This window comes from Hemicordylus capensis, chromosome 4, assembly GCF_027244095.1.
Source record: "Hemicordylus capensis ecotype Gifberg chromosome 4, rHemCap1.1.pri, whole genome shotgun sequence".
Classification (NCBI taxonomy): Eukaryota; Metazoa; Chordata; class Lepidosauria; order Squamata; family Cordylidae; genus Hemicordylus; species Hemicordylus capensis.
In genome coordinates, this window is record NC_069660.1 from 175496448 (window position 1) to 175517478 (window position 21031).

At 46.6% G+C, this 21031-nt stretch overlaps 1 protein-coding gene across 7 annotated transcripts in view; it reads left to right on the forward strand.

Annotated features, from left to right (window-relative positions):
- The window catches only part of CFAP61 (cilia and flagella associated protein 61), a 230732-nt gene extending 221606 nt beyond the window's left edge, over positions 1–9126 (forward strand). For 6 of the 7 annotated variants that reach the window (XM_053247244.1, XM_053247242.1, XM_053247240.1 and 3 more), the window contains 2 exons: positions 5700–5790; positions 8617–9126. In XM_053247244.1, the coding sequence (XP_053103219.1) occupies positions 5700–5790; positions 8617–8817 (292 nt within the window). In that variant the 3' untranslated portion in view covers positions 8818–9126. Of the gene's footprint in view, positions 1–5699; positions 5797–8616 lie in introns of those variants that run through there. The other variant, XR_008306425.1, reaches the window with a different exon arrangement.
- Positions 9127–21031: the final 11905 nt, after the last annotated feature.

Here is a 21031-nt window from a genome sequence, read left to right on the forward strand (position 1 = left end):
AATCAGTAAATTCATGGAAGAAGTCTCAAAAGCCATTCAAGATAGACAAGTCACAGACTGCAAGTCAAATCACACACATAACTATATGGTCAAGGAATTCACACATATATATTGTATAATCGAGGAATTAACGTGATGTCGGAAATGCATACACTCTTATCAAAGAATTAAGCATATTGGAAACACAACATTTTAATCTTTCCTCCTGTGTATGCATGTGTACACACACACACACACACACACACACATATACCCAGACAAAACTCAGACCCACACACACAACTGGAGTACTCCTACAAAGGCAGCAGGGATGCTAGCCTGAGCGGGAGTGGCTGCTGCTACCTGCCGCTCTGTTGCTGCTCACTAAACAACATTCCTGAGGTGTAGTTGCCATTCATCCACTTCCCCAGGCATTAGGTAAGTGGGAAAGCAGGCAGTTGAGCTGGCCCTGCCTAGCAGCAATGGTCAGAGGTGTTCTTACCCTTGGACCTTGGGGACCTGGTCCATGGCCTCCATGGTCCAGGGGGGCCTCCTGCCGCCACCCCACTCCACTGCCCTACAGTGTAGAACCGCAGCGCAAGTAAAACTTCAAGAATTCTAGCCACCATGTGTGAGGTTGGAGGTGGGGGGGGGTAGCCGAGCAGCCCTCCCCCGCCCTGTGGTAGTCATGGCAGAGGGCGGAGCGAGAGCAGCCACTGGGCCTGACCGTTTGGTCCAGTGGCCCTTGAGAACTGCAAGGTGCTCCAGCGCACCTGCGCAGTTAGAATAGAGTGTCGCAAGCCCATGACGCTGGGGCTTGTGACACTCTGTTCCAACTGCACTGGAACAACCGCCACCATGGGGGGTGGGGAGGCACCTGCTCGGCTCAACCCCCCACACACACACACCCCGGCCGCACACATGGCAACTAGAATTCTTGAAGTTTTCGGCACCGCGGTTCGGCACTGTGTGGCAGCAGCTGGGTGGGGTGACGGCAGGAGGCCGCCCTGGACCTTTTGGCACCACAGTTCGGTGCTGCAGGGCAGTGGTGGCATTGTTCTGAGGAGGCCTTCCACAGGAGGCCTTTGAAAAATGCAGGTTTAACTTTTTAATTTTAACTCGCTGCGAGGGAGGGGCACTCCCAAGCCCTTCAGGTCCGGGCAACAAGATTACCTATGTGCACCTCTGGCAATGGTGGGCTCTCCTAGTGAGGAGGACTGCTTATGGGTTGGCCATGCTAGCTGAGAAGTTCTGAGGGGGTCAGAAGGGACTCACACCTGCCTGCTCAACCACCTCTCTTGCCACAGTGTTCTGTATGGCCTCTGCCACTTTGCTCACTGCCTGCCTGCCTGTCTTCAGCCTCCCTGTCCCCGTTCTTCTCTTCTGATTCCTCGTTGCCTGTTTGTTCACTTTAACAAGCCAGCTAGTCAGCCAGCTCCTCCTGACAACTCCCACCTGCCCACTGCTGCCTGTCCCCTCCTCCAGGCAGCATACATGCAGTGGCCACCTCGAATTCTGCAGCCTATGCATCATGCCCAGAAACAGCTCCTAGAGCTTGGTCTGATCTCTTCTTGGCCCTAGTGCACATGAAACACACAATGTTATTTTGGAAGGGAAATAGGGTGGGGATGGCCAGCTTCCCCCCACCCCCACCTGACAGCAGTAACCAGATGAAAAAAGCATTGGGGCTGGGGCGGGGGGAGGGTTGCAGTCAGTTGTCAGCCTTAGCTTCTCCTCATGTCTTAACATCTGTGTAAGAGACGCTGCTTTTCTCTAGGGCGGAGGCACGGAGAATGCATAGGCTCCAATGTTCTGGAATCTGTCCCTACTATTACTACAAATATTGACAAACCACTTTTCAACAGACCCCTAGTAAATGACTGTTCCTATTTGGACCCTATTTTTGCCTCTTGGGGAGTGGCCTGTTTTCCCCCATGTAAGGCTGCCATTCTTCAGGATATACGCCTCCCTCCCCAGTGTGGCTAGAAATTAAGTCTCCAAGTGGCCAGGTGGCTCCATGGTGTCTCTAGCACACTTGTGTGTCAATGGGTGCACAACACTAAGGCACTATGCCGAGCACAGCATACAGTGAGTGGAATGCAGTCTTCAGCAATGTCTAATAGTGGGTGAGGGGCCTTGGGCAGCAAAAGTATAAGAATGGGGTGTTACAAATGTATCACCTCCGGGGCTGAGGACTAGGAACGGAAGTTAATCTTGTACAAATATATGCACACAAGCTATGATTCATATAGAGTGGTCCCTGGGCTAGCCTTAGGGCAGGGCAAGCAGACTGACTGCCTGGGTCTGCTCTTGTTGCTGCCATTAACATCAGCTGGAACAGGGCCCTGCACTGCCCCAGGCCCCGCACCCCTCCAGGGCTTTCTAAGGACACCACTGATTGGTCTACACCAGGCTGAACAACTTTGGCCTTTCTGCAGATGTTGGACTACAAGACCCATAATCCCTGACTGTTGGCCATTGTGGCTGGGTGGGGATGATGGAAGCTGTCATTCAACAGCAGCTGGAGGGCCAAGGCTGTGCAGCCTTGGACTACACAGAGGTGTGAAGAAGCATACAAACATAAGGCTCAGTTTCATCATCAGAGGCATAACTATAATTGGGCAAAGGGAGACAGTTGTCTCAGGGCCCACTGCCTCCAGCCCCCCCCGAGACATGTCACATGACTCCCCATTGCCTGCCCACCCAGCCCCAAGGCACCTCAGCCAGTCCCCCTTACCCTGCTTGCCCTCTCTCCTGCTTTTCCTGGCTGGCAATCTAAGCAGCCTGCGAGCTGCTAGAGCTCCTTCTCTCTCCTCCTCTCAGCTGATCGGTGGGTGGGCGGGGCTTCCAGAGAGGCCTTCCTGTAGGCCTCGCTGAAGCCTGAAGCTCTCCGAGCAGCAAGCAAGCAAGGAAGGAAGGAGGCAGGCAGGCAATGTGGCCAGCACTGGCTGCCCTTACCCACCACAGTACTCTGCAAACCCTCTGCCCAGCCCAGCCCAGCCTTTGCCAGTAATGGAGGTAGAATGTGAATTCCTTTTTGTGGTCCCTCCCCCTGCCCATCCATATATAGAGATCTGCTTGCCGTAGGGCTTTGATATGGGGAGGAGACTGAGAAGTCTCTGAATATTTAATTTGAAACAGATTGGAAAATTTTCTGGCTTAAAAAAAAAACTATCTAAAAAGTCCTATAAGTGGCTTGTTTCATGGCAGAGAATTACAAAAACTTCTGGAACAAACAATATTATATTTATATTCATTCATTCATTCATTCATTCATAAATGATGTTCAAGTTGTTTTGCAACCCAGAAGGTCTGAGTGAGAACTGTGAAGCATGTGTTGTGCTTTTATTTTATTTTATTTTTCTTTAGAAATGCCAAGCTGGTTGAGCATGTCGAAAAACCTCACTCACACTATTTACATTGTATGTCATCAGTCAGTATGATTCTGTAATGATATGAAATGTTAAGGAGGCCCTGGGCATGCTGATTTGCCCCCCAGCCCTGCACCCCACTAGGGATGACCCTGCTTCTGAGAACCTGCAGAGAGTGGTTTTTATCTCAGTACAGTGAGAGACCACAACCAGCCCTACTTCCACATTGGGGAGCAGGGAGAATGACTTTTTGGACAGACTAGAGCATAACTCAGTTGTAACTCCTTGAGCCCCAGCATGTCTCATCTATCTTAAAATTTTACCAAGAAGAGACAGATTCCTCATTCTCCCCCCACCCCTCTTTTTCACCTGAGGAATGCTGCTAATTCTTGCTCTTTTCGCTATTTCTCCCCACCTATCTTCTCCCCACCTATCTTAGTGGGACTTACTGGTCTCCTAGAGGGAGCAAAATATGCTGGGAGCAGAAATTAGTTTGGTTTGCTTTACATCCCTGAGCATATGCTATACTATATGCACTTACCAGGGTAAGATCTCAGACAGTTGAATGCAATGGAGTTTATTTTTAAGTAGACATGCTCTTCTTGCTAGTAAGTCCTTTAGGTTTCAATGAAATGTATTTCCAGCTAAATGTGGTTAGATTTGCTGCCTGAGGCTGCAATTCTCCACACACTTACCTGGGACTTTTACACACAGCAGGCTTTCCTGCAAGTTTACTGGGAGGCTTTACTGCAAAATTGAAGTTGTCCCAAAGAACCAACACAAAATAGTGGATTTTTTAAAACTCCGGATATAAATCAGGCTACACTCTAACGAGCAGTGAAAAACCTGAATTGCATGTGAACTGCTCCCCAATAACTCACAGGGACTTCAGGGTAAATTTGGCCAACATGTGAATGCAGCACCTCCATTCCAGAGGAGATGTGTGTTAAAGGGCTTTAAAAGCCCCATGTGAAAAACCTCCTGGAATCAAACTTTACTGAATTTGTTCAGAATTCTGAGAAAATATAAGGTTCACACTGCATTTCTAGTGTGTTCTAGGCATTAAAAGTAGCACAAATATATAGTACTCAATGTGTATCACTATATATTGTGAAGTGTGTGTGTGTGTATTCAATGAAATGTATTTCCAGGCAGCATACTTATTTTGAAATATCAGACTTAAATCCATGGCGGCCTGAGGTGTGCGGAGGCCCTGGACTTGGGGGGGGGGCATTTTAAAATCTCCTCTCTGGGCCCATTCCAACCTTGCTACGCCCCTGCTCATCATCACTTGCAGTACCTACATACCTGTCTGCAAACTACACATTGTTGAACCATGAAGAACATAGCTTAGGACTGCTTCACATGACACTCTGACTCTTTTTTCTGTGCAGTACAGACCCATCTGTCTTTATCACAAACAAAATTTCCGAATGGTTCACCTTGAGCTTAAACTGCATTTTGCATCCTGCCATTCAGCCTGCTTCACAAGGTCTGAGGTGGTGTCTTTAAAACTGTAGCTTCTGCTTTTGCTGCATGATTCAGATGTTCTGTTTAACCACAAAGATTTTCAACCCTAGTAGAGAAATTGTTTGAACCGGCCTTCACAAGCAACAGTTTCACAGTGAGCAACGTAGTTGTCATCATTTGCGTTGAGCACCCAGTTGTAGATTAATTCCTTAATAAAATCTATGTTTTCACTTCTCTAGGGTTAGAAGAAGTGAATTTGTGTTAAAATTTTGTCCCTAAGGCCTGGGGTGACTTACATAAATGTTTATTGGCACAGAAAATAGGTTTTTATAGATTTTGTTCTTTATTGTGAAAGAATAGAAACACAGGATATTGTTGTATGACAGATTCAATTTAGCTTCAGTGCACTAGTGCAAGGAACATATTGCAACACTGTTGTGGCCTGTTTTTCTGCCCTTTATTAATCCAGAAACCTTAATGATGAACAACACTTGTGTCATTGTCTACACAAATGTAATTTGTTTATGCAGGAGTTCAGTTAATCCTGCCATCTGCTTTTCTCAAATGAGGACAGATAATGGAGACACAGTTCCTCACAGGTCTTCAGGCTTTTAAATTCTGATAAAATCAGGATTCTTCACTCGCTCTTGCCACAGCTCTGAATTAAGCCACTTTAAATGTAATTACTGAAGCTGGCTGTACATCAGGAACATCCATTAAAAGAATTGATTGACCATGCTGTTATGGGAGGCATTTTATGAACAAACTATCCTGATGGGTCCAGAACAGTAATATATAAAAGCAAAAAAGCAGGTAAATACTTTATTAGTGGCTAATGAGAGGCTCTCTAGGTAACTAAATTTCTTCCTTTTTAACCAGCTACTTTAAGGAACCTTGGGCCTTGGTCATCTATCACGATCGCTTTACCGACCTGAAGAAGGAACTGCGTCAGATCCTAGAATCTGCCCAGGTAGAAAATGGCTGCCAAGTGTATTCTTTTTATACAAGTCTTGATTATTGCTGGTCACTCTTCATCATCCAGCAAGTTTCCTTTTCCTTTTCCTTTACTGCATATTCTTTTTGCAAATCTAATTACCTGGAACATTATCTGTGGACTTTGGGAAGACTACTCTATATAATTTCCTCTTGCTTTTAGAACTTCTGTTATTTCTGGAACGTCCATCTCAACTTTGTATAGACTTCATTACATTATCTAGTATTTAATATCTTCCTGCATTATCTAGGTAACTGATGATGTAACTAATAAAATAATTTGAACTGGTATAATTACTAATGCTACTGTGTCACATTAAGTGCAACCATAGGGGTATGAGAAGCTGCTGTAGCCTCAGGAGGGAAGTTCTCACTGACACCAAAGGGGAGGATTTTCATCTGGACCATGGCATGAAGGAAAGATTTTCACTATCCCCTCCCTGTGCCCCATGGCCCTGATCCTGATTTGAGCCCTCTGCAGCTCCTCTTATAATTTGAAATATCAAGGATGGAAGCTCTACTCACACTTCTAGTGTTGAGCCTGGTTTGACCTTGATATATTTTAATTGGAGACATTAAAGACTGAACCTGGGGCTTTCTGTATACAAAGTGCTTCACCATTGGACGATAGATCCTTCTCATACTTAACTGAAATACAGGCTACAATTTGCTTCATTTTCCTTACTCAGATCAGAATCATTTGGCCTGGTTGACCTTTTTCTTTTTCTTTTTCATTCATATCACATTTGTTGTGGCTGTCGAAGAACTGACTGCATAAAGAGCTTTCAGCCTCTGTTCTACTTCAGTCTCAGATGCATTTTCTTTTCCCCAGCCCTAGTGTCAGTCCATGAAATTTGCTGCCTGAAGTGGATCACTAAATGATGCCCCTCCCTCTCCTTCTTCTTTCTCCCCCCACCCTGTTAAAAATCACACCCCTACCTCTGTCCTTTTCTTTTAAGAATGGAAGAGAAAAAGCAGCATGGGGCAATTTTGCCTGCCTTCTTCTGTAGGCCCTCCATGCAGGGAGCACTAGTATTGGGCTGCTGTGCCATCCATCAGAACTGGCTCACGGTCCGCTGCCTGAAGTGGCCCACTTTACCCTGCTTCATTGTAGGACCAGCCCTGCCCAACCCTAATGCGTTTCTGGGCTCTTTTCAGCACCAGCCCTGTTCAATGTAATCCACTACACTAGAAACTGAAGCATGGAGCCCTTGAATATACCCCAAATGGTCTTTGATTGCCTGTCCACCCTCACAGTGGCCCCACTTAGTCTTTTTGTGTCATCTTCTGTTACTATAAAATCCCTTTGCCATTTGTCTTTACACTCTGGACAAGATTTAATGCCACCTGACATATACCACTCCTGAATTTCCTAGTCCGCCTCCTCCTGTTAGGTGATTTCCCTTTGTGATAACAGCTTTATGGCCTGATCCTGTAGGGTGCTGCACAAGCACAGAATCAGGGGTAAAGAACCCCATGTCAATGCAAGGCTGCTGCTGGCCCTTTGTTCTGGAGCTTGGGACTCAAACTCAGCTCTGCTGTGTGAACAGTTGCAGAGACGACGTCCCAGCACCTGCATGATGTGAAAGGCTTTCTCTTCCTAGCATGTTCCTGAGGGCCAACAGGATAGCCCCAGACAGACCATTTAGATTCAGTCTTGTGCCCCAGTTATTGGGTAGTTTAGGGGATTTTCGCATTTAATGACAAATGAGGCAGAGCCAGACAGCTGCCAAACATAAGATGATGCTTGAGCAACCTCTGTTTCTGATAATGCAGTTGCTGGCACCCTTTTGGATCAAACTGCCCTACAAAGCATTCAGTTATGTTAGATTTTGTCACTAAACTTAAGTCCTGTAAGTTTGCTGATGGTGTGATTCATATTTGCCTGCACACAGAGACATGCATGAAATTATTTTCTGAGCTATGACTGGGTTAACAAGATCCTTTCCAAGCATATCTGAGTCTTTCTTGCACTCACTGATGCCATGTGTAGATGCTGTTAATGTGGGATACAACATGGCAGGGAGAAAAACAAATATATTATTGTTATTTATTTAACACCATTGGTCAACATGATACTCTGCAAAGTAACATAAGCAAAATAAGATGGTTCCCTGCCCCAAGGACTTTGCCATTTAGATTTTGCCATTAAGGGGGAACAACAACAGATATGGAGTAGAGGGGAGGGAAGGACGGGTGGGGGAGAAAGGGAGAGGCTTTAAAGTTTTCCATTTGCATTACAGATCAGCTTAAGCTTCACATGTGAAAACACCCTTAGAATGAAATTGTCCTTTCACACTGTTGTGGAGTCTGTGTGATAAATTTCCCCCCTCCACTGGTACCAGACTTCCTTACACTTTGATAACAAAAATACTCTGCCAGCACCAACCCCATTGAAATTAATAGGGCATGCACCGGTGGAGCACTTTGAGGATCTGCCTGCCTGCCTGCTTGCTTTCCAAGAAATGTGGTGAGCAGCTGCCTCTCTGTATTAGCTGTCAGGGCCTTTGGGGATAAGGGAAGGTGAAAGGGAGGCTTAACCGATAGCCTCTGGCTAAAGACACAAAGCAATAAATCCCAGTTTGACTTTTGCCTTAGATGCGAATCCTCTTTCTGGTGCAGCACTTTGCCCATTGCTTGTGCTGCATTTATTTCTTTGGAGGCTATTCCCAAATCCCAGTGTTTCCTTTGCATGTTACTTTTACAGTTGTGGCAGAAGATAAGATGGTGAAACTGCTCTGGGTGCTCTGATCAAGTTCATTACTATCTTCACATTTATCCTTGTGTCTTTTGTTGTTTCCAGGAAGAAGAACTTCCTTCGATGCAAGAACTCGTTCGCCAAATAATGGAAGGTGAACTTGCCTTGCTTGAGAGGCCAAAGACGTATCTCAAACGGTGCTACAAACAAAGCATCTCCAGGGGTCTTGTGGAGAAAAGCATTCTTGATTATCTGAACTATAACAATTATCATTTGCCAATGTTTGCCTGGCCAGGAATAGTTTAGTTATGGCTGACTAATATGACTCTCTCTTTGCTGCTTGAAAATATAGCATAGCCTAACTAAATGTGGGGCAGTGGGAGTTCTAACTTCTCATGATTGCCCAGTGAACAAGATGAAATCTGTCATATTTAAATAGCCCAGCAGGTGGAGCATAGCTCTGATTTTGTAATTCAGCAAGACAGTATAAAATAAAATAAAATAGCAATAACAATAATAATAATAGCCAAGCCATGAAGCTGATATAGAGAACAATTCCTACATATTTCAGAGTGTTCTGAAAAATGAATAATTAAAGGTATATTTGTAATATGATGCATAAAGTCTTGTTTATCTGATCTAAGGCCTTCAATGCCAACAACAGTTTGTCTTAGTTCCAGTGATTCAGTGAATATCCAAGTGACTCCATTTCAGAACAGTGACTCAGCTTGAGAGCTTTGCTACCTTTAAACCCTGTGGTTGCCTGGCCTCTTCTGTGCTGGAAACTCCCTCCCAAGCAGAACCTGACAGATGGCTGAGGAGATTTGCATATTGCATTTTAGCTTTTTAATTGTTCCCTCCAAATGCGAACTTTGTATCTCTCTGTCTTCTCGGACAGAAGGTACATTGTAGTGGGGGGGAGGTCAATTCTCTAATGTGCTGGCTAGTGACCCAGCAGCTGTGGGGTTAACTCCCTTGCTAGAGGCATCTCAGCAACCAGCTGACCAATTGCAGCTGAGTCTAATTGAGGGCAATTTGCTACTGGCTCAGCCAATAAGAGAGAGAAAATCACCCAAGGCGGGAAAGTAAAGTAAATAAAGCAAGTTGTTGAATAAAATATTGAATCTCCATTTTATTCAAGTGATGAAAGTGAGCAGGTATGAGATGGTGCAGGTGCAGGCGCAGACTACTGACATAAGCTTTTCCAGAGGTATGGCTGCTCACCACCTAAAGCTACAGGCTTTAAACTTTTTTTAAAAAAGGACTCAGAATGTTACCTAGAAAGTGCTTTCTATCTCAAATTTTCTAAGAAGTGTTGAGGGGGGCTCAGGTTCCCTGTGTGGGAACCCTGCTATCTGCCCTGGAAAGGACCCCTGCTCCTTAATTCTAATTGTGAGGGACAGGCTGCAATTTCTCAATGGTGAGGGCAAGTTGTTCTGTACATGCCTAGAGGCACTTTTATTATGAGTGTGTATCTGTTTTAATTAAAGAGGCATGACCAGAGGTGGGAAGGGATGGTGCTAAATGGGAATGCTTCAAAAGAGGAGGAGTGAAGTGACAAGATCAAGCTTATCTGTACTTGCAAAGACTCCCCACCCCACTTGCACCACTAATCTCTTCTGCTCCAACCAATAACTTGGCTACTTGAATTATCTGGACTTTTGCTACCTTTAGAGTGATGGTAGATAGGCTCTCATGCATGCTATATTTTCTGGGCATCACCACTAAACAAACAAGTGAACAAAAAATAAGTCTATGGGGGTTTGGGGGGTCAACTACATTGTTTTAGGGTACTACTAGCAATGAGGTTTTGAACTGTAGAGAACTACTCTCCTTTGATGCCCACACTATTATGCAAACTTTATCTCCCTACATGACAAGAAGCTAGAAGAGCATGCCAGCCATCCTTGAACTAGCACCCAACTGCATCACCCACATGTATTGTGTACTAAAAATTATATCTTCCTACAGAACTCAAATAAGGCCCCCCACCCACCCCACCCCAAGCTTGCATCTACATTGGTCTTTGATGAAATGGCATGCAGTTCTGCTGACAGTAATGCTTTTGCTAATGAGACAAACTCATCTACTTGGCTATTTATGTTAGGGTGAACTCCCGTGTTGATTGCAAAGTTAGCCTGGCTCAGAACACACAGAAGCTGCCGGGGCTCAGGGGTGGGTTGAAAGACACAAATACAATACATTACTCTGAGGTGTTCTGTGTCTTTCACAAAGGTGCCAACAGGCTGGGTTAATGGCACAGCAAGGCCATAAATATCAGCTGACTTGACAGTTCAAAATGGGATGACTCTTCTACAGTTTGGGAATTAAAAATCAGTGGCCCAATCCATCAGTGCGTTGGTTGTGCTTAAACCTACTGAAATCAATGAGGTTAAGTATACCTAATTCTGTGCTGGATTGTGGCCATTCTTTATAAAAATGCATACAACTCAATTCGCAGTTTACTTAATTCAGCTATATAGATTTAATCTGATTCAGTGGGATTAAGGTCAGTCCTAAGTAAACACATCTACTTGGAAGCTGGTTCCATTGAATCCAATAGTAGAATGTATTTTCAAGTAAATATCTATAGGATTAGGGATTCTCTTTGCTCAATTGTGAATAATGCAAAAATAAAAAAGAAAAGGGGTTGTGCCTGTCAATGGAAAATTAAACTATACACCGTCTCAGAAAGATGCTCAGGAAACAATTCTCTCCAGTGCTCCCTTACTTCTGTGGCTCACTCTTTTGCTCCAGTGTGATATGTTATTATTTTTGTGTGTCTGACAAATCACCATCTCCACTGTAATTTGCAGCAGTCTTCTAGAGTATGCGGGTATGACAGGACAGTGGCTTATCATGACATGGCTGCCCATCTGCACAGAGGAAATCTCCATGGCGCTGCAAGATTGTTTGGTGTCAGCTTTACTAAGCTTGTAGGTAACAGGCTCTTCTGTGCCATACCCTACTTTGGACCACCTCTCCCTTCAAATCCCATCTTGTCTGAGGAACATAACCCCTTAGTGTTATCCCCAACAAATGATGTCTGTTCACACCACCGCATTTGGTCACATTGTTGTTGCCCTTGCCTCTCTCCCCTCCCCACTCCCCTTATTTGTTGACTGTCAAAATTTATGGTGTGCTGAGTGCTCCTCGGAACAGGGCCCTGCCTTTTTTTGCTTACACTGATCTTTTGGGTGTTTTCATTTGTTTGTCTTGCATACGTTTATGTAAATAGCCCCATTTAAACAACAATCCCATATGACACCAACAGGAAGTGCAGACATAGCAGCGCAATTGAGCACTCCCTCATTCCAGATTGGGACGTCGGTACTCCCCAACGACCTGTAGAAAGAGATACCTTCCCCCTGGAAGCTCCACCAAAGCTCAACACCTTTCTGACACTTTGGGATCGGGTGGGTTAGTGGGAAAGGGTGCGATGGGGCTTCCTCCAAGTTCAACGGCTGGTCTTGTTTTATTTAAGAGCAATTTTTGGAGAAGGGGGCGGTATTTGCTCAGCTCCCGTGGAACGGGGTTTATGCAGGAATGGGGCGTCGCCCACTCACACCCTTGAAAGCCTGGTTGCCTGACTTAGGCGTGCCGGCCTCTGCACAGGATCGAGTTGTTAATAGCACCCAAATGATGCCGCCCTTCTTTGAGACATGATAGGGCTGCTGCTGCCTCTGGGCCGTGCCCTCGCTCGGTTACAACCAGTGGGCCAGCCAGTCTCCTATGCTGGGGGGGCTGCAGCAGCAACCATTTCCCAGCAGGCGGAAACGAACGTATTCTTGCCCCGAGAAAAAGTGTGGTGGGCACGGGTGAACCCACTTCGCGAGCCGGCGGGGGGCGGGGTGCTGCTTCTAGCAGGGTTCTGCCAGGAAGAGCAGCTCGCTCGAAAACGCGTCACGCTTAAACAAACAACAGAAAATATGTGCAGTTACTAAGGATCAGGAGGCGATGTAGAACACACGATCAATATTCAGACGTGCGTGCGTCAGAAAGGGGGGAGGGGGAGCGGCTGCCGAGGTTGTGTGTGTGAGAAGCTGTTGCTCGTTGTTCTGGTTGGGAGAGGGGCGATGGTCAGGTTCGGATAAAGTGTGCTTTGCCCAGAAGGGGGGAGGCGGAGGAGGAGGAGGGACCCGCAGCTGTATGCTAATAGCAACGAAGCGACGGCCTCCCTCATTAACCAAGGAGGCGAGCGGGGAAGGCACACATCGCTGAGCAAATACACTCGCGCCGGACAAATGAAACACGCGCTCCCTGGACGCACTACGCACGCACGCTCTGCCTGCGAGGGAGCGAAGAAGGACAAAGGGCTCGGGGGCGGAGGAGGAGAGGGGCTGGCTGGGACTTTGGAAGGGGGCCTTCACGTCGTCTCCTCTCTCCTGCCTGATAAGCAGGTGGCGTCTTACCTGCCTTTGCCCTTAACCAAGCGTGTTTGCTGTGGATTTTCAGTGAGAGACTCAGTTGCAAGTTAAGGGTTGTAGCTTTTGAAAGGCTGTGATTATTTCCTAAGGCTTCTTGCCAGGTCAGATGGTTTTGGTGGGCAGAGGGTGATGGACACACACACCCGTGGAGGGTCGGATCCATCGGCACTACTTTCTCTTCCGCCAGCTCCATCGAAATGAACTTTGCAGCGGGTTGGGGGTTCAGCGTATTAGGGTTTGCTCTGCCTGCCCGCCGCTTACGACACTTCCACCGCGCGAAGCCCTTTTTCCTTCTGCTCGGCTGTGTCGTTGCTCCAACCACGTGTCTTTCATCAGGCGAAGCCTGTCGCCCCAAACTTCGTGGGAAAGAGAGTACCTGACCCCACATGCACAACAACAAAACACTAGAACAGGCTGTGTTTTTTCACCTGCCTCCCTTCCCCACATTTCTAAACTGCGGAATAAGACCCAAGCCTGCCCCTATAATGTGTATGTGAGAGCGGGGGCCGGTGTTGAAAATGAAGCGAGAGAGCATATTTGCGCTCTCTCCTTCGCTCTCTGCCTCGCGGTTTTTGTTTTTTCTTGTTTTCACTCTTTAATGTCTCCCCATTCTTTTGTGTGTAATTATTTAAACGGGAGATCCATGGCAGCTTTATGCTAATATTGCAGAACAAAGCTCGCGGGGGTGGGGAGGAGACGAGGAAGGGAGGGCAGGCAGCTTGGGAGGTGAATAGAAGGAGAAGCAGCGGGGGAGGGGGCAGGCGGAGGGAGGACGCTCGCGTGTCTCTCGCGTGTCCCTCGGGCAGACACAACAATCGCTAATTCCTGCGAACACAAAGGCCTCTCTCCCGAGGCCCTGCTCAGCCCGGGTCAAATACTCGCAGGCAATGCGGCCATTGTTTCCGCTGAGCAAGGAACAAGAGCGGCGCTTCCAAAGCCGAGGAAGGAGCACGCCTGCGAGGTGGAGAGAGGGCGCGGGGCGGGGGCTGCAGGATCCATGGCCGGGGTGGAGAGATCCCTTCCAAAAGTACCCCTCCCCTGCTGCTGATACACACCAGCCCCTGGCGCAGCTTGGGTCTCTGAGCCCGAGGTCGGAAGGGCCACTCCACACATGACATTTTTGTGTGTCCCGCGGAGGATGTTTTTAGCTGTATATCTTACACAAGAATGAGCACCACAAAACTCGTCAGGTTTCATTTCCAGCATGTGGAAGTGGCCTTCTTGACCCTGAAATGGATCTTCACAGAGATAACACCGCAGATAAAATCTGCTGCGTTCTTGATTTAGGACATCTTCATATCCTTCCTTTCTTCCTTGAGTTCCAACTCAATGCGGTGTCCATAAATTCTCACGCCCTAACCAGTCCCAGTAGCATCAGCAAAGTTGGCTTCTGGCATCGGGTGCCTCTCGACCATTCGATATCTGTAGAGAAATCAAGTGAACCAAGCACGTGTGGACCAAAGAATCGTCATGAGTGTAAACTCAGTGGCAAAGGCGGTTCGATGTGTGAAACCATCCTTGACCTGGAGCAGATTCACTGATTCACAGCCGCACGGGAGATAAGGAAAAACAGTTCACATCAAAGGCGTGTTTGTTTCACTTCCAGCGCTTTTGAGTGTTGTGTTTCTCTCTCCTCAGCTAGTTGTTTGAATCTGTATTCTAGGTCATAGAAGTGTCACATTCTTCAGATTACGGACAAATTTAAACAAACGCTGCTTGAAACCTTAAGTATGAAAACAGCCCTCCCTTCGTATGGGAAAGAGAGCGGCAAGGAGCTATTTTCATATCGAACGTAACTGCTGACTAGACCTTACAGAAGTGGGACTGGAAAATGCAAAAACTTTAGCCATGAAGGAAGGCTTGGTTGTAAGGATAGAAACCTTGCTAAAGCCATTCTCGCAGGAGACACTGTACGGCCTTGAGCCTATTTCTTTCTGTTACCTGTGACTGTTGTCAGACGACTAATCGATTAGACATTTAATGGCTGAGATATTGAATTGTATTTGCTCTCCTTCCTCTTTGTCTTGTCCCGCGGTTGCATATCCGGAACAACAACAACAACAACAACAATTTATATACCTCTTTTAACAAAAGTTTCCAAAGCGGTTTACATAGAGAATAATAAATAAATAAGATGGCTCCCTGTCCCCAAAGGGCTCACAATCTAAAAAGAAACACAAGATAGACACCAGCAACAGTCACTGGAAGTCCTATGCTGAGGGTGGATAGGACCAGTTACTCTCCCCCTGCTAAATAAAGAGAATCACCACGTTACAAAGGTGCCTCTTTGCCCAGTTAGCAGGGGAAGAGATAAGAACATTAGAACATGTTAGTAAGATAGTGGAGAGGCATTTGTAATGCGAATGAGCTTTCTGGCCAACATAGTTTTTTACGTTCCCATCACAAACCAAGACTCGTTATACGTTTTCAGCACCCCCACTAGTACAAACTGGTTTAGGGAAAACTCGATGTAAGCCTCGCCAGATTGATCCCTGGCTCCAGAGCGTCCAACTGAGTCGACACCCTCCATCACCACCACCACCATTCTTCTCCAGACCCCTAGACACAAAACTTGCTTCCTTTCTTAGAAGGTTCGAGGAATCCTGTTTTGTTTTCCTTTCCGAGCCCCTCTCTGCAGGGTTTTTTGTTCCTCGTTTTAGCTTTCAGTATGTAGTACTCCAAACTCCAGGAAGGCAGGAGAGAGAGAGAGCATCGCTCTGACTGGTCCCTTCCAAATACAAAATGGAACGACGACAACAAAAATACAGGATATAACATGGTGGCGAGGTACAGCCCCAGCCCTCCTCCCGAGCACCACCAGGCAAACCACCGCCGTGTGTGATCTCCCTTCTCACTTGAGAGGAATGCTGGGTGCTGCCGGCCGGAGGAGGAAAAGAGCCATTGGAGCAAGTTGCGGGCCTCCGCCAGGCTCTCGGGCCAAACCTTTGACCAGAAACGTGGCGGTCAGGCCAGGGAACCTAAAGGTACACCTGTAGTAGCGAGGGAGAGGGGGGATCGGCGCAGAATGTTAGAATCTGAGCACAAGGAACATTCCACGTTAACGCGCGGCTTTTATTAAATGTTAATAAGACAATGTATGTGAGTGACATTTTGCAAAGAAGGGCTCAGTGCTTTCAGCCTTTGCACTCTTGCTGAGGTTTCTTGCTCAGCAATCGGGCAGAATGCTGCCTGCACGCGTTTTCTTACATCTCCACAAATAAAAGGGCCAGAAACTTCATTATTATTCTTTTAATTAAAAAGAAAAACGGCACATTCAGGAAAGGAGCCCGGAATGGGGAGGGTGAGGTTTGACGCTGCTTCCTTGCTGGAAACAAGGGTGGTGCTATTATTATTATTTTTTTAAAACACATTTATATACCGCCCCGAGTGTTTTAAATGTGTTAAATGTATAAATGTGTTTTAAAACACATTTATATACCGACGCAAGTCACTGGGCGATTCACAACCCAGGATTTACAATTAATATATGTTTTAATTTCTTAAGAAGTACTTCAGCCTAATAATTGGGCTTGATTTCATTTTAACTTTGCCTCTCTCTTTCAGTTCCCGCTCTCTCTCGCTCTCTGAGTGGATGCCCCAGTGATGTAGGAAAGGCGCTCTTGGCGCTGCACCCGGTTATGAGTATGCTCAGACCTCAGAGGCACTCTCCTCTTTCCCTGCTTCACAGATGCCTGCCATGGGTTAACAAAATCACAACCACCAAACGAACAAACGTGGTTCAGCACACCCCGTGGCAGATCCGTTTAATCTGCAGCAGTCACGTTGACTTTAATGGTCCTGCTCTGAAATCAATGAGTTGTGAAGTGCAGTCTCCAAACGAGTATTTCCTTGGAGATGCGTTTCGGAGCCAAAGTTCAAACACTTTTGTCCCATTTATTTAATTAGTTATTATTCTGCTTAGTTTGTGTTGGATCTGCCTTTCCTTAGAGTAAGGCTGTTTACTTGAGACTAAAGGATGAGATGTAAAAGATGGCGGAGGATCTTTTGTACCCCCAAATATCTTTTGGGCTCGAAGGCGGCGGGGGGGTGGAGAGGGGTAACCCCTTCTTTTCTGCACAGAGGAAGATCAGATTTGCATTCAACAAGTAAAGCGGTTCTGAAGCCACAGTTTTCAGTCTCTGCTCCGGACCGGCGCGCTAAGGGCTGCCAGGGAGGACCTGCAGCTTCTCGCGGCTTCTCTGCAAGGAGGCAAAGGATAGGTAGCTCCCTCATCCCTCCACCAGCTCCGAGCGCCTGCGCCCCCTCCCTAGCTGGAGGCTGCTGCTGCTGCTTGCACCTGCTTTGCAAGAGGGTGCTTGTGGGTTTCCTTCTTTTTTCTTCTCCTTCCCTCTATTCTGTTGTTGTGAAAATGAGTTTAAACTACTTGTACCTTTCAAGTTTCAATGCGTTCTTGCCGTATGCGGCTGAAAGCAGTCCCTCCCATTAATTTCAGCTGGCTGAGGATAGGAAGGGAGGGGGAATCATCATCATGAGCAACAACAACGACAAAAGAAATGGATCCTTTGAATCCAAGTGCCTCAATAGCTTTCAATGGATTCCCTTTGGTTAATTCATAGCACTGTTTCAATCCGCTGTGTCTAAAGAAAGCAATTTGTTTGCTGTGTGGCTGTGTTGCGCGGTGGGGGAATTCCTCTTCCATTTTTTGCATTCAAAGGGTTTAAAGAAATGAAGTACCATCCAAGGTTCTTTAGTCACCTTCTCTCTGGTCTAGACTATTTAAAATAATGGATGGCTTAAAAAGAAAAATCCAGCTGAACATTGTTGAAGGGCGATGGGCATAGTATCCTAACATGGTATCCACTGGCCATGGTATCCTTCTGGACGCCTTTCAGGTATAGGGATTGGGTGGTGCATTGGAGTGGTTCGGGTCCTTTTGGGGAGACTCCTTGGCCTTTGGCTTATGGGGTCCTGCAAGGCTCAGTATTGTCTCCCATGCTGTTTAACATCTACATGAAACCACTGGTAGAAGTCATGAGAAGGTTTGGACCAAAGGGTCATCAATATGCAGATGAGGCTTAGCTCTACCTTTCTCTGACATCAGATTCTAGAGAAGCAGTGGATGCGCTGAAGGCGGTGATGGGCTGGATGTGGGTCAGCAAACTGAGGTTAAATCCAGACAAGATGGAGGTGCTGTTGGTCAGTAGAAAAACCAATCAGGGAAGGGTAATTCAACCAGATGGGGGATGGGGTTGTACTCCCCTTGAAAGAACAAGCGAGCACCTTGGGGGTGTTGCTGGACCTGGCTCTGCTTTTGGGTGCTCAGGTAGAGGTGTTGGCCAGGGGTGCCTTTGCACAGTTTCTAGTGCACCAGCTGTGTCCCTTTCGGGAAGGCAGATCTGGCCAGGGTTACCCATGCCTTAAGTCAGGTCCTGGATGGATTATTGCAATGCACTTTATATGGGGCTGCTCTTGAAAAATATTTGGAAACTTCAGTTGGTACAGAATACAGCTGCCAGGGTGCTCTGGGACTGTTGGCTTGGAGCATATCACAGCTATTTTGAAAGAGCTGCTCTAGCTGCCAATTTGTTTCCAGATCCAATCCAAGGTGCTGGTTATCACCTTTAAAACCCTGGACAGTTTGGGCCCTGGATACCTGAAGGGCCGTCTACTTCCAAAGGCTTCTGCCCACCCAACAAAGTCTCCAGAGGGGCCTTTGTTCCCTGTGCAGATACTGCCAGAGGCTAAATGGTCAGGCAGGACAGGACCTTCTCTGTTGTTGCCCCCAGGTTCTAGAATGCTCTCCCATGGAATGTCTGCTCTTTGATATCTGTGGCTGCTTTAAAAAACAACTAACAACCTTTTTATTTGTTCGGACCCCTTAGGGACTGCCAGGTTTCTCAGCTTTCCTGATTTTGTTTATGTTTTGTATCGTTGGGGGGGGGGGTTGTGTGTATTTTATGATTTTTACTGTTTAACAGATTTTAAGTCTGATTTTATGAAGTTTTATTGTATTGTAACGCTTGTAAACCGCCTTGGGATGCTTTATAAAAGGCAGTATAAACACTGAACAATCAATCTATCTATCAATAAGGCAAATGGCTGGGCAAAATCTTTTCATCAGTGGTGTTCCTGAACTCACATTAATCGGAATAAAGTGGCTGATAAATGACATGTGTTAGGTTCCAATTAGGAGAGTTGATGTTTGGGGAAATATGAGAGAGCGAGAGAGAACGCTTGATGGGTGTGTGTGTGTTGATACTTCGAAGGGACCTGTTGAATCCATATAAGGATTCAATATCCAAATTATGATTCACAAACTTTGATTAAAATGGAATTCTGGATCTATTTCCTCTTTGTACAATTAAGAAAGAGCCGAAAGTTCTGCTTTCTGGCCTTCCAGTCTTGCCAGTGGTTGGAAAAAAATAGTCACCAATCCGGTATGAAGTTATGCTGCTGCAGGACCCTCTGATGAAATCAATGGGAGTTGTACTAGGCTATTAATGTCAATGGGGGTTTGCCTCGGAGAACTTCCCTCTGCAGTGTTCTCTCTTGTGTTTTTCAGGTCAAACATACATAGTGCACCGCATGAGTAACTGCTGGGGCGTTTTAAAAGTATTGCCCTCTTCTTCTGTCTGTAACTCTGCTCTTACAAATCTTCTGTCTATTGTTAGAGGGAAGAAATGAATTGCATCTGTAACTGCAAAGCGTTGCGCGCTCCCCCCATCCCTTGAAGAGTAGATGTTTTTCTTTGGCCTGGAGGCACTATCAGTCGAAGCCGCATCGATTTTTTTGCTAACTTCAGCACCAGAGCGAAAAAACAGCTCTGGGCTTGAGATGCCGCAGGAAGCACACACAGGACAATTTCCAAGTAAGCAGGCAGGCGCTGTGGATCTTTCCTTTCTCCTTTTGAAGATAATGGAGGATCAATTTTCAACAAATCCCTGTCTGCGGGCAAAAAATGTGGAGATCTGGAGAAAGTTGGTTCTGTTCCTAAGGCCGCACTATGGAGCTGTTTTCTCGGACTGCTGTCTGTGCCTTCCCCTTCCCCCACTGTGACTTTTGCTGGTGGGATGATCCCTGAGCTCTCTGAAGCCTCTTCCTTGTCTGAAGGGAGGAGACAGATCCCCCCCCTATACTCCTCCCCCCACCACTACCACGGCGAGCCCCCAGCAGCACGCGCCTCTTGCTCCTCCAGATTGGCGGCGGTTCGTTTTCAATAGCAAGAGGTTAATTTCCTTGACAAAGGTGACAGGCAAGCGGGCGTGGGGCGGCCCAGGGAGGCTCCAGCGGGCAGACAAACCCTTTTCTTTCGCGGGTTTTAAAAAGATTTTTTTTTTTTTGCTACTTGCTACTTGATTAGACCCCTTGATTTAGCATCAGATGTCAAAAAGCAGACAAAGTGCACGAACTGGATTAAAATGCATGAGCACCCGCTTCCCCGTAGCCCTCCGCCCCACCCTATCTTTCTCCCTCCACATGAGAATGGCCGATTCACCACCAGCCAACTCACACCGAATTAGCTGGGCTTTGAACTATCTGGACTTGAAATTAGGTGGGTTTTGAACTAGTGATCCTGAACTCACTGGACACAATTTTGAGGGTGTGGGTGGGTTGGATTCTCCTGCTCAAGCTCTTTTGAAATGAAGTCCAGGCCATATAAATGAGGTCTGCGCAGGAGAATCCCCCCTCTAGATGGCACCTATTTTGTGGAAGAAAGCGGGAATCAATCGACTAAGGGCGGGCTGCTAGTCTGAAGTGTACAAACTCCGATCTCTCCTGAAATGGACCCTCTCCTCCTACTGGGGTTTGCGATTGCAGAACAGAACAGGTCAGCCTATGCAGAAAGCTACTGCCACTCTGGTTAGCATTTTAAGGTGCTGCCAGAGTCTTTGGTGTTCTTTCTGCAGCAGACTAGCTGCTCTTTTAGATCATCTTACTCCTTCGAGAAACTTCATTTGTGCCAGGGTGAGTTATTTGGAACCTGGATTCAGGATTCTGCTCTACACATAATATAACGGACCTGATCCAGAGACTGTGGTGACTTCAAAACGTTATATCGAATGGAAGTAGTATGAGAATGCGAATTCCCATCTCTAATTCCACTTAGAGCGGGGCAAGTACACTAACACTAG